Here is a 14,795-nt window from a genome sequence, read left to right as displayed (position 1 = left end):
AGATAGATAGATAGACAGACAGATAGATAGATAGACAGATAGATAGACAGACAGACAGACAGACAGACAGACAGACAGACAGATAGATAGACAGACAGACAGACAGACAGATAGACAGACAGACAGATAGATAGACAGACAGACAGACAGATAGACAGACAGACAGATAGATAGACAGACAGACAGACAGAATGAACAAATGAATGAACGAACAAACAAACGATTGATAGATTTAATGAACAAAAATAAAACGATAGATAGTTAGATAGATAGAATGAACAAATGAATGAACAAACAAACGATTGATAGATTTAATGAACAAAAATAAAACGACAGATAGATAGATAGATAGATAGATAGATAGATAGATAGATAGATAGAATGAACAAACAAATGAATGAACAAACAAACAAACGATTGATAGATTTAATGAACAAAAATAAAACGATAGATAGTTAGATAGATAGAATGAACAAATTAATGATCAAACAAACGATTGATAGATTTAATGAACAAAAATAAAACGACAGATAGATAGATAGATAGATAGAATGAACAAACAAATGAATGAACAAACAAAACGAAAGAAAGGTAGAATGACCAAGTGATAAAACAATAGAATGAACGAATGATAGACAGAACAAACAAACGAGTGAATGATAGATAGATAAATAGAAAAATAAGATAGATGAGATAGATTCAAATTCATAGTTATGACTTGAAGTTATGACTAAATTCATATCCATCTAATATTTATTGTCGTCTTTTACTTCCTGTCCATTTCATTAATCTGTTCTTTCTTTCGAACTGAACTTGTGTTTGTGGGGTTCTCTAAGAGTTAAACCGTGATCATCCATGCAGTTCATCCCGTAGTGATGCTCTTCATCGCACTGCAGAACGAACGGCAAGACGGCAAGAAAGCGAGAGCACAGAAAAAAGGAGGGAAATGTCAGAATGGAGGAGTGTGTTAAGCCAGTTGCTAAGCAATGAGTGAGGAGCAGTGGAAGGGTCTATTTCTGTCTCCCGCTTCCCTGGGTTCAAACCACCAGCTATTCCTGGAGCGAGAGCTACATTCCCATCCAGGAGGTCCACCCTCCGGCGTTCTCACACTCTGGATTGGGATGATATTGTGGATCTGAAGTGAGGCGTGGGAGGAGGAATCATGGAATGATTGGCAGAGAGACTGAAAGTGGCTCATTAGCACAGTTGAGGATTACAGGGGTGATGAAAGATCAACACCTGCCCGAGCGGATAATGAGAACGCTCGAAAAAAGATTCCCGCCGCAGGTGCAGTTTCGAGTTAACTTGTGGATGAGATCCACTCGGCGGCTAACGGGAAGTGAGCTCAGCCGAGGATGAGAACACAGTCTGACGAAAATGCTGATGGTGATGAGCTGATTCAGACTCGACCGCAGTCGGATGAGAGAGAGTCAGAGGAAAATATGAATGCAAGACATATTGGTCACTACAATAACGTTCAAAAGTTTGGGGTCAGCAAAAATGTATACTTTTATTCAGCAAGGATGCATTAAATTAATCATAATTTAAAGGATAAACATTTATGTTACAAGAGATTTCTATTTCAAATACGTCTATCCATCAAAGAATGTATCACTGTTTCCACAAAAATGTTTTCGACATTGATAATAATAAGAAATGTTTCTTGAAATGCAAATCAGCATATTAGAAGGATTTCTGAAGGATCATGTGACACTGAAGACTGGAGTAATGATGCTTTGATCACAGGAATAAATTATATTTTAACAGATATACAATCAGGGCTTGACATTAACTTTTTTGCTCGCCAGTCACTGTGGCTACTGGTTTTCTAAAGTTACTAGCCACTCATCATTTTCACTGGCCACAATTTTGACATCGATACCATTGGGGAAAAAAAAAACTGCCATATAGATATTTTTTATATTATCTCATAATTTGGCAGAAGGAATATTAGGCTGCTGTCACTTTAAGACCTGATGCACGGATCCATTATACTGATACACATGCATTTTCTTTCTCAACTGTTTACTTTCACTTACAACATAACTGACTGTGTTTATGTGAATACTTTATGTGTAGACCAGCATTTTTACATTATTTTGTGTGTATTTTACTGTTTAAAAGCAATAAGCAGCGAAAAAGAACTCAATTTAGTGCTGAGAAGTGGCTTCATGTGCGCCCACTTTGGGTAAACATGAGTAAAATTATGCCCAATACGCACAATCCCATGCCGAAATTCAAGCCCTGTAACACCAACAATATTCATCCGGAGCAAAAGAAACAAGTGAGTGAGGAGAGGCGGGTTTGTGTGTCTCTCGCTGTCAGAGAGATGAGAGAGACAGAAAGCGCACTGGTATCGTGCATCTATTCTGCGGAAAATGAGTATCAGAAGAGTTTTAGATATTCATGTATCGAAAAATCTATATTTTTTACAACACTGCACTTAGTTTATTTCAAATGCCTTTTTAAAAGACTACATTTGAAAAATGTATATATTATATATAAAATGTAACCCTCCAAAATGGCTATAAGGAGTGACTGTGTTACACGGGTGTTCATGTCAAGCCCTGATTCCAATAGAAAACAGCTATTTTTTTAACATTTCTCAATATTACTGTTTTTTATTGTATTTTTGATCAAATAAAGGCAGCCTTTGTGAACATAAGACTTATTCATAAACATAAAAAAAAAAAGTAACTGACCCCAAACTTCTTTGATATCTTTCTATGCCAGTATAAAACTTCTACAGTTCACCCAGAAATGAAAATTAACGTCCAGCAAGAGGATGAGAAACTGAAGCTAAAGTTCGAGCAAGATCACTGACCTGTAACAAACTGAACAAATTTAAAGCATAATGTCTGAGACGGTTCAGCCCAAATATCCTCATTTATTCAGGACTAAATGTTACAGAAACGCAGCATCAGCGCAGGAGAGAGAGTCGCAGGATTTTCCTTGGGGAGCTTTTTAGCATTAGGCCTCATAAAAACTTGCAGGCTGAAAGATTACGTAACGCATGATTAATGCTTCGAGTGGAGGGGATTATTCTCTAGATTAGACTCCACATCCAATCCCTAATAGAGAGCAGTCACAGTTTCATTTCTAATTCTGCGGCGCAATAGAGGTGAAAGCCGACCTTTTTCCTCTGTCTGAGAGGATTAATTGTTATCAGAACAAATGAACCTGCAAGTGCACTCTCTCTAACAGCTCATTACAGGTCAGAGGTCAACATCTGTGCGCGTTCACCTGATGCCGTGTGACGCACGCCGGGCCGTGGAACCGATGGTGAGCAGGAACGACTCGAACAATGACTGAGGCTCAATGGGTGAATTATATAGGCGTAACGGAATAAGATTCAGAAGTTATTGAAAACCAAGCTTATACTTGGACTGAGTGTTTACTGTGCGACGACAAAAACGGGTAAACTGGGAAAGATTCTGCAACATTGTTTCTATTGCAGAAGTTCATCGTGCAATTTATATGACATGTAGTTTAAAAATATGACATGTAGTTTAAGTTGTTTAAGGTTGCTATTAACTATACCTAAAACCATTTAAAAACAGATTTTGTTAGCTAAAAATAAAGCTGAATTAAATAATAACAATAATAATAATTATATATATATATATATATATAAGTGCTGTAGCAGTAATTAAAAAATATATATTCGCATCTTATATATAATATATATAAATGTATATAAATATCAGTTTTTGTTTACATCCTATTCGTGTATATATATATATATATATATATATATATATATATATATATATATATATATATGTGTGTGTGTGTGTGTGTGTGTGTGTGTGTTGCATTAGCAATTTACTGAAACAAAGCAATTTTAAGTTGTGCTAAAATTAAAACTAAAACAGAAATAAGAAATATTAATAATATTAATAAAATATTTAAAAAAAATTACAAATAAAATATATTGAATGAAAAAAAAATAGAAGGTAATTCAAAATATTAATAAATACTAAAATAGCATATAAATACTAAAATAACACTAGTTGCAACATCACAAATATTCAGTTGTTCGTATAAAGGCTATTTTACTCCTTTAAGTGCGGCTCATCCAACCTTATTATTATGCTTTTGAATGAATGAATTAATGAATTCATGAATTAATGAATGAATTTTAATTGTTGAACTGTCACAAAGTAAAGCTGTTTTGCCAGATTCATCATTAATTTGTTATGCAAAATCTTTCGCTATCCATCCATTGAGTTGCAAATAATAAAACTGAATTTTATTCAGATTATCTGTAAACCATTTTATTCACTGAATTATCCAAAACAGGCATTAGTATATGATTCTGTAATTCATAAAACATTTTTGGATTGAAATCCTGGAAAAAAAAAATAGCTATATTGTGATATATCCTGACACTAATGTAATATTATTCATATTATGAAACAAGATTATTATACCACCCACCACTACCTCATCTAACTTGATCACTTGAATCTAATCTAATCAGAAACACACAGAACATGGAGACGCAAACACACAGATCAGCTTCAGACACGCAAATCAAAACTTCCAGAACTTAATAGACATGAGACGTTCAGGATCCCTCCTCTACGGGACACTGGGCAAATGCGAAGAGAAAGAGAAAAAGGTGTGAAAAAGGAAGAGGAGAAGGGAAATAAACGGGGTCTTACCTTGACATCGGCCTTCTTGTTGAGCAGGCTCTTGGCTGCTGTAGACGGGGAGAGAGGAAAGGCAAACATCAGCACGCTGGGACAGGAGCAACAGTCAACATTACAGGAGCGCTAATGGTGCTCGGCCTGACATGTCACATAACTGTCCAAGCCAGCTGGGGAAATCCCCCCGTCCCACATCCAGAGGATTAAAGAGACACTACATGAGTACACACACACTCACACATATCACGGGCAGAAGTGTGCTGTGTGTTAGCGAATGCACTGTGCGGCCCAGAGCGAAAACTGGTCAAATAAATCACTCGATGTGATCGAAACATCCCGTCGAGGAGAGAGGGGTCGGTGACTGCCATGCATACGCAAGGGGATGCGCTGGTGCACGTGCAGAAGAGTGCAAGCAAACACACACACACACACACACACACACGCACACGCACAGGTACCCAGCTTAATGCATAGTATAGACTTCTGTTTATATACTACTTTATATAATGCAAATTAATAGCTACTAAACATCCATTAAACAAACTTACTTGAAAAGCCAAATTACTTTAGATTTTTGTTGCTGCTTTGAGTAAATTACCTGAGGTTTAGGTTTAAAACAAGATACAAGTATAAATAAAAATAAACATGAAACATGAAAATAGGTATTCAGGTAATAGTTGTTTTAAGAATATTTGTACATTAAATCAAGACAAAAATCTAGATTTTTTTTTGCAGTGTAAACCTGACCTAAACTCTAATTCAACTCCTAAAATAGAAGTTTTTTCCATTTTTAGACATTTTTTACCGTTCAAAAGTTTGGGGTCGGTAAGATTTTTTTTTTTACAATATTATTATAATTTAAAATGAATTTTCAGCATTATTACTCCAGTCTTCAGTGTCACATGATCCTTCAGAAATCATTCTAATATGCTGATTTGCTGCTCAAGAAATCTTTCTTATTACTATCAATGTTGAAAATAGTTGTGCTACTTAATATTTTTTGTGGAAACTGTGTCAATTGTCAGGATTATTTGGTGAACAGAAAGTTCAAAAGAACAGTTTTTCTTCGAAATAGAAATATTAAGCAATTTTACTGTGACTTTCTATCAATTTAATGCATCCTTGCTGAATAAAAGTACAACAAACTTACAGATCCAAAACATCTGAATGGTAATGTATATTATTCACTTTACAGTATTTATAAATCCTTTTAATAACCTCAAAGGTAGGTTTAGTCCAATTTAGTTCACTTCTGGGACACTTTTATCTCCAAAGTACAGCTAAATAAACCCACACACACACACACACACACACACACACACACACACACACACACACACAGACACACAGTGCAGTTTAAGCATGATACGTTCAAACATTTGCTTCATGAGGTGGCGAACACCTGTGACCATAAAATGCTATTCCTGCCACAAGTGAGGATGTTAAAGTTTGTCAAAGTGAATAAAAACTGTAATTGACAACTTTACATCACTAAAATTAAATCAAATGAAATGGAGCCAGCAAATCCTGTATGAACTTTACTGCCTTGACAAGATGAAATAAATATTCTTAGCGTTTCTATGGAGCTAAAGTCGCCGACTTTATTAATCCGTGCAGATGAGAAGAAGGTGTTGTGTGGAGGGGAGGGTTGAGAAAGAGAGAGAAAAAGAGCGAGAATCTTACCTTGACACAAATGTTAGAGGCAGAGAGGAATGGAGAGAAGGAGAGATTAAGAAAGAATAGATTAAGAAAGAGAGAGAGATCAGTACTGGTTCATGATCTGGTGTGTGTTCGTCTGGACGAGGGCAGGGGGTTCAAATGTGTGTTTCTTAACTGCCATATAACAAAGGTTAACTTTCCATCTTTGGTTTGAGTTTCAAATCTTTATCTTTGCCATGTTGTGCCATTATCAAGGCTTTTCCTCCATGACACAATTGCAGTGACACCTAGAGGCGGCAATAAACCCGATTCACCTAAAACCTCTGAGACACACACACACACACACACACAAAAACAGTGAAGACGTGGAGCAGAGACGGAGAGATGGGCATCTGTGGGGGAAAAAAGATTCTACAAAAAAGATAAAAATGATCAAAATTAATAATTCCGACTTGCTAGGAATTATTTTAAAATTGTGAAGCAATGCACTATGGGTAAACCATTGTGTTACACATGCTGTTTAACCAAACTAAATATAAAAGTATAAATGGACCACATGGTATTATTATATTTGAAAACGCACCATGTATTCCGGGTTAATTTCAGTATAATGTATATGGATTGTATTTGCCACTATTGACTTTAAGAAAAAAAAAAATCCATAAAAAAAAAACATTTTTAATTTAAATATTTAATTAAAATGTATGGAGCCGTTAAACTGCCCTTATGGTGATGGAAAAAAACATGAGATTGGAAGAAAAAATATATGTCAATGCTTTTATGTTCTGCCGAGTAACTTTTGCATTGCATTGCATTGTGTTCCCCCAAGAATCTTTGTCTCTCACAAGACTGATGTGTTCCCCAGATAAACTTTCTCAGAGGCAAGTTTCTCAGAGGAGCACAAAACATTTGCAAGAGAACGCAAAGTCATTGACATAATTTCTCCTCACATCTCATATTTTTTTTCCATCACCATATCCCTTTAAGGCAGGGTTCCCCCAAATCCGGTCCTGGAGGACAAACGCCCTGCAGAGATTCCCTCAAATCCTGTTCAAACTCACCTGGAAGTCTGTAGACCTTGAGTAGCTTGTTCAGGTGTGTTTGATCAGGGTTAGAGGTAAACGGATTGGGAAAACCCTGCTTTAGGAGCTCAGTGAACATGTAAATTTACAAATAAAAGCAAAAAGTTATCTGTGGCAATCCACAGACATTAAACTCAAAATAAGCGAATAATATTCCTTTAACCATCGCTGAAAACTTGCTGCATAGATGCTGGAGTAAAAGTGTCCTATAACTGAATGCTGAAAGGACATTGAACCCCCTTTCCCGAACACACAGGGTTTGAGACGCATGCACTCGGATCGGATGACATCAGGCTTCTCCTGCATCACAAGACATGCGTGCGCTCTCGTGCAACGTTCAGTCATCAGGCAAGAGAAAGAGAGAGAAACCTATAATCAAGAGATCTGACACACAAAAGAAACCCAAGGGAAGAAGAGGAAGGACACGACTGAAGGATGACAGACTGCACATGGATGGATGGAGAGAGAGAGAGTGAGAGAGTGCAAAATAAAGAAATAAGAAGAGATAGATGGACCCTGCTGGAAAATCCAGCTCCTGAAATGCCACTTTAAATCTAATTCTGCTTGCGATACTTCTTTTCAGATTTACCTGCACATTACACTTGTCACTTCACATGTCGGTCAGATGATCTGTCTCTATCTGAATCTGCAGTCTCCGCACTCCACTCACGTCTATTCATACGCATATGAAAATTAACCATGGTTTTATTGTGGTAAGAGTGGAGTAACCATTGTTTTTTGGTAGATTGATTACCATTTGTGTAACAGTTTTACTACATATTCCATGGTTAAACTATGGTTAGTGTAGCAAAACCATGTTTCATTTTGTGGTTACCATGGTTTAACTATAGCAACCATGAGTTTTTGGTTTTGTTTGTAGTAAAACTATGTTTAATTTTCGTAAGGGATGTGGACATGTGAGACCAGAAACAATGAAAGTTCAGCTTAAACAAGATGATAATGCATATAATAAAAGTCTGGCCGTGGGGAAATATGTTGTTCTAAGTGTAACACATGCTGGTCTAGATGGTTAGTGGGTCGTGGTTTAGATCTGGTAGAACATCTTGGCCAAACAGTTAAACTATTTTAGATCAGCAAAAACCCACAGTCATAAAACTAATATGATCTGGCTTTTCCAGCAGAGGAGAGAAAAGATAGATGATTTTGTGAGCCGTTCACACTGATAGTGATTCATCAACAAAATGATGAGGAATTTTTCATTTTTATTAATAGCAGCTGGTTTGAGCAGAAACTATTGCCGATGCAACAAGGCATATTTAATGCATTCAAAATACTTTTATAATGCATTATACATAAAGGCTTTAAGTAAAGTGTTACAGTTATATTTCCTTCATGCAAATAGAGAAGCAACCACTAACAGAAGTGAGTAATTTCACTGTTTTACACGATCCAAATGCATCTAGATTTGCATTTTATCCAAAACAACTTCAGGTACACTTATGTTCAAACGTTTGAGGTCGATAAGATCTTTTAATGATTTTGAAATAAGTCAAGGCTGCATTTATTTGATAAAAAAATACAGTAAAAACAGTAATATTGTGATTTATTTTTATTTTTTTTACAATTTATAATGACCGTTTGCTATATGAATATATTTTAAGATATAATTTGCAAAGCTGAATTTTCAGCATAATTTCTCCAGTCTTCATTGTCATTCTAATATGCTGATTTGCTTCTCAAGAAACATTTCTCATTCTTTCTCTACCAGTTGATCTAATACAAACTGTGTCAGAAACTGTGTGCATTCTAAACGATTCTGTTTCATGCATTTATAATCGTGCATCTTGTGATGCATTATTCACTGGTGCGATTAAAAAAACGTTCCTCTCCTGAACTCTAATTTTTCAGCTGCTTCATTTGCGATGAGATTTTTAACAAACAATGGCTGTTTGCGCAGCCCAGGGCAGAACAAACGCCCACTGCAATCATCGATACAGCTACACGGAGTGACCCGCAGTCAGTGTGAACGGGGCTTCGTGAAGCCTGCAAAACAGAGAGATGGAGAGGACAAAGAGAGAGAAATGAAGGAATAAAGAAGGAGAGATCTAATGGCCATTCCCAAAGTGGCATCCGCAGCGCTGAACACGAGACCGCTGTAACCGTGACATGCTCCAAGCTCCATGCTGAATATGAGTCATGAGAAGATGGATGGATGGATGTGACGAGGGCTACCTTGTTCCACCAGACCGGCGGTGGTCCCTGCCGCAGCGGCGGCCGCAGACACTGAGGAGGGAGCCGTGGTCTGCCTGCCCACTGTCACACACACACAGACACACACATATGCCCATCGTGCCATAGACCACTGCTTCTCAACTGGTTTTGCCAACACTGAATCAATATTGCATAATGCTCAAAAGTAACCCCCATAAAAAGCCTATCTCAGAAGGCCAGCTTTAGTGGCTACCTATTTGTTTTTCCAGGTTCAAAAAGCTGCATTGTTTTTTCTTTTCTTTTTTTTTCTTAGGCTACACATATAACCGTCTGGAAAAGGTTTTATTCCGGCTAAGTAAAACGAAAACATAAAATTCTTGATGCATCGATTACAAATCCTGCTGATGCATATGCATAGATCTTGAATCATGAATTGCTCGTTTCAATCAATAATTGAGTCAAAATGCAAAATTTTTTGTTAATTACGATTCTGTGAAGTATTATTCTACTTCACTATTAACTGACTGAATAAATGTTTTAATTTTAATAAGATGATTATAAATTTAATAGTGAAGTCTATGCAGTGTTTTATTTTACATTTATTAATTTATTAAATTTCAGTAGCTTTTCTCACTACTACTACTTATTCAATTTTTCTGCTTGTGATTTGTTTAATTGTTCTTATATTGATACCGAATTGATTACTGGTTTACTTCAATAATTGCTTTTAATTGAACGTTTTTCGACTTAATATTAGGCAAGTATTAACTTTTGCTGAGGTTTTGAAATTGGTATCAAGAATTGGCATCTAAAGTACCATACCTAACCATAACAACTCTATTTCCAGCTAAAATAACCATATCATTATATATATTGTGAAATAAAATTAAGTTTTTGGTCATATTGAACACCCTTCACTATGAATGTACGTAAAAAAAAAAAACAAATGAAAGAATGAATCGACATTTGAACAAAAAAAGTCCTGAATCGACCCATGATTGAAACGATTCTGCCCAACTACTCACACCCCTATGGGTAAGAGATTGCAAACCAAACCTGGGCCAATCAGCTGTGGGCAAATGACATTTATCTGATGCAATATAGCAAATATATTTTGACAATTAATATTAAACTTTTTTTAAAATATTAATATTAACATATATGCATACATATAAATACAAGCTTTAAAATATATAAAGATTTTAAACCACTTCAACTTGTGTTTTCTTTTAAGCTCTTTGTGAACCTATATAATTTAATTAAATAAATGTAGTTGATTCACTTGCATTAATACAGCCAGATATTTCCATGCAATTGAATCAAACTGATGCTCTCCATGTTTTGTGAGACTGCTGATTGGCCGGTCGCTGCAGATGTCACACTTTCACACGCACTGAAGAGTTAATCATAAGATCAAACCCCGAGTTGACGTAAAACATTAATACCAAGTGCGCTGAAAATGATCTTCTGCCAAGTGACAGACAAATTAACACCAAAATACCACAGACATAAGGCTTTTGACGTTAGCAGTTAGATACATTTTTAGGTCACGGCACACCAGTTGAGAACCACTGCTGTAGACATTGAGAGAGAAACTAAAGGATAGAACAGTGTGTTAGCATGGAGAGAGTTAGCTGGAAACACAAGCTGCTGTCTGCAACCAGAGAGGGATTTTGAGAGTCCATTACAGTAGTAATCATATAATGAGTTTTCCCCTGTCATTCTGGAAGAAAGAAAAGGCTCATTTTCTTGTCAAGCTCTCTTCGGGGAGCCACTCTCTCCTATCAGCGGAGAATAAACGCCACTTATGCCAGCGCCGATCTACGCCACGGCAAAGCATTTATTTGGGGGTTGGAGTTTTGGTGTTGTGAGAAGAAAGTAGAAATACAGAGGGAAATAAGTGACAGAGAGGAGGTCAACAAGAGATGAAGATTAATCCATATGCAATCTAATGTTCATCCACATTTACTATTTTCAAAAAAAGCGTACAGTACAAACAGTACAGTCGGATTCATGAACAAATGAGCTGGTTCTTTCACTGATTCAGTCAAGACGACTCGCTTATTGGTTTGAATCTAATCTAATGAGTTGTGTGCTTCAGAGAAGTTACTGAATTAAAACCGACTTGCTTACTGAATGGATGTTTGACGTGTAGTTAAAGGTGCATTGCGCAACTTTTCATGTTAAAAATACCCGTTTTCTAACCCATACATGCTTAAACAATTGCCTGATGGGCTGAATGAGCCCTTCTCTGATCACTGAGATTGTCTCTATAATCCTGTACAGTAAAATAAATAAGAGGGATTCGGGTCGGAATTTGAGACTGGGCGTGACGTCATGCGCGTTCACGGCATGCTCACCTGGCTATGTCTGGCAGGTTTGTGTATTCGCCGCCATTCTCCGTAAAAGATGGATTCTAAGAGACCGGCTTGTAGTTCATTTCAAACACCAATGCAAACTCCACGTAAGATAAAAAAAAAGAAAACTTTTGTTGTTGCAGTTTCGCTTGCCGCCAGAGGGGGCCTAGTTCTGCAAAAACTCAGAGACTTGCGCAATGCACCTTTAAAGATACACGTAAAAAAAAATAATATATATATATATTTTATTCTTTATTTATTTATTTTATTTTTTATAAAAAAATAAAACATGAAAAGAAAGCACCAAAAAATAGGTTCCAAGTAACATTTGTTGTCAATAATTGGCTTAACTGGACTTGGCAATTTCATAGTAGAAAACAAAAAATCTATACAGTGGATATAATACTGTACATATAATAATACTATTATTAATTAATTTTATTATATTATTATGAAGTAAATAATAATAAAATATAATATAATATAATTAGGGCTGTCAAAATTAACAATTAAACAGCATCTGTTTTTTTCCTGTCAACCTTTGGCAAGCGTTACATTATATGATCACGCTCTTATTCACACAAGTGCTTTTAAACCATTCAAGTGCAATAAGACACGAAGAGAACGCAGTGCATTACTGAGACAAAACGCCCGTCTGTCGAGTATCCTCACAAGCACAGTTAAACGAGTTCAAATTTGTGACATTAATGTTAATCAAAGAACAAAAGAAACAGAAAATCACTCACTGCTCTTTTTTAGCTTTAATAAGGATTAATCTATATTTTATTTATAATTCATGCAGTGACGACTGTGAAGTGTTTGATATCTGAATGCCTATAATTAATGGCTAAAATTTAGAAAACATATTTATTTCATTAATTAGTAGCAGTTATTGGTATCAGCGATACTGGCCTTCTTTCATTAAAAGATGCCATTAAAAAAATATTTTAAATATAGGCTACTGTCTTTATGTTGTTTCTACATTAATTTGGAGATTAAATGTGAAATTACTACAATATAAAAATATTTTAAAACTTTAAAATGTTAGGTGCGATTAATCACGGTTAATTAGTACATTTTTTAATCAATTGACAGCATATATATATATATATATATATATATATATATAAAAGAATGCATGTATGTATGTATATATATATATATATACATACATATATAAAAATGTCAAAAAAAATTCTTTAATCAAAGACAATTTCTCTACAATTTTTTTCTACTATGAAACAGCCAAGGCAGATTTATTTATGACTTTTGTGATGATTAAATTTTTTCAATTTCTCCCCCCAAAAAAAGACAGAATAAGGGGCATATATATATATGAAGAGTTCAGATGCAAAAGCCTCTAAGTGCCATCTCAAATTTTCTTCTAGAATGATCATTTTTATCAAGCTCGTATATTTAAGTTTAGTAATTTCACTTAAATGACAATTAATAGGTCATTTGCATTTCCATTTAAGAGAAATTATTGAACTTAAATATACGAGCTTGATAAAAATGATCATTCTAGAAGAAAATTTGAGATGGCACTTAGAGGCTTTTGCATCTGAACTCTTCATATATATATACATACATATATAAAAAAATTGTATGTCCCTATCAAAGGCCGAATAAAGGATAAGGGAATGACATATGAGGGCAAGTGTGTGGACTGTGGAGTGACGCTCGGACACTCCCACGCCTCCTCTACCACTGAGTCACCCCGCGGGATGAGGTAATTACAGTAATGAGAGGAGAGAGAGGACGGGTGACGAGCCTCTGATGGAGAGAGCAAGAAAGAGAGAGAGAGAAAGAGAGAGTGGCCATCTAAAACACTCCTCAAACAGGAACACTGTCGCTTCCGCCCACCAGCCTGCTGTTGAAGTGCGAGCGAGGGAGAGTGTGTGTGTGTGTGTGTGTGTGTCGGGAAGTGAGAGAGCAGATGCTTCATTACAGCAGATATAAATCACATGTTATTATAAACGCCAGTTATCACAAGCAGCATTTGGCACAGCTACAAACATCTAAAATACGATGCCCGCTGCTCACAAACGCCACGCGCTTCCTACAGAACCACACGTCTCTGCATCAATCTGTCAGGACACGGCCCGACTCTGAACGTCCAGCTGCTCTCCAAATCCAACAGTCGGATAACAAACTGCGTATCGTTCCCTTAACTGCGAGATTTCCTTTTGTACTGAAGTGTCTGATGCCTCAAACCACAAGGCGGGATTTATTAATAGCATAAATACTTAAGTAGATAATTTAAAGGGATAGTACACCCAAAAATGACAACTCAGTCATCATTTGCTCACCCTTATGTCTGTCCAAAACGAGGAATGATTTCCTTTCCTCCGTCGCAGAAAATAAATGTCAGACAGAATGTTGATTTTTACATGATAAAAGTGAATAGTGATGATATGAATAGCACAATAAAAGCACCATTTTACTTGTCCATTATATTATATATACACTGTACATTATATTACTTCTGAAGACATGGAAAAAAGCTTTTACTCTAACACAAAGCTATCAGTTGGCTTCAGGAGACGTGAAATATAGCAAATAAATGGCATGGATTAATTTTATGTTTTGTAATCATTAGAGCTGCTAGTCACCATTCACTTGCATCATATGAAAATTGCATAATTATATGCATTAAACTAAAAATAAAGAGTCATACGAGTTTGGTGTGATCACAATTTTCATTTTGGGGTGAACAATTCCTTTAAGAGTTTTATTTTTGTTAACTAAAACTATTAACAAAATTGAGGTGGGAATAAAGCTGAAATAAAATAAAATATAAATATTAGAAGCAAAATTTTAACTTAAAATCAGACAACACAAAAATTAGAAATGCTGCCTCGGCAACTACTTAA

General features: G+C 35.8%; 1 protein-coding gene across 50 annotated transcripts in view; it reads right to left on the bottom strand.

Annotated features, from left to right (window-relative positions):
- camk2b2 (calcium/calmodulin-dependent protein kinase (CaM kinase) II beta 2) overlaps window positions 1-14,795 on the bottom strand; it is a 78,477-nt gene that overhangs the window by 24,142 nt on the left and 39,540 nt on the right. For 22 of the 50 annotated variants that reach the window (XM_082158000.1, XM_082158038.1, XM_082158033.1 and 19 more), the window contains exons 13-14: window positions 9,587-9,667; window positions 4,668-4,705 (exon numbers count right to left, since the gene is read on the bottom strand). In XM_082158000.1, coding sequence (XP_082014126.1) covers window positions 4,668-4,705; window positions 9,587-9,667 — 119 coding nt within the window. The remainder of the gene's footprint in view (window positions 1-4,667; window positions 4,706-9,586; window positions 9,668-14,795) is intronic. The other 28 variants (XM_082157994.1, XM_082158031.1, XM_082158001.1 and 25 more) reach the window with 3 other exon arrangements.

This window comes from Leuciscus leuciscus (assembly GCF_965113295.1).
Source record: "Leuciscus leuciscus genome assembly, chromosome: 24".
NCBI classification, from domain to species: Eukaryota; Metazoa; Chordata; class Actinopteri; order Cypriniformes; family Leuciscidae; genus Leuciscus; species Leuciscus leuciscus.
The sequence above is the reverse complement of the archived record's forward strand: the minus strand, read 5'-3'. Positions and strand labels throughout refer to the sequence as shown.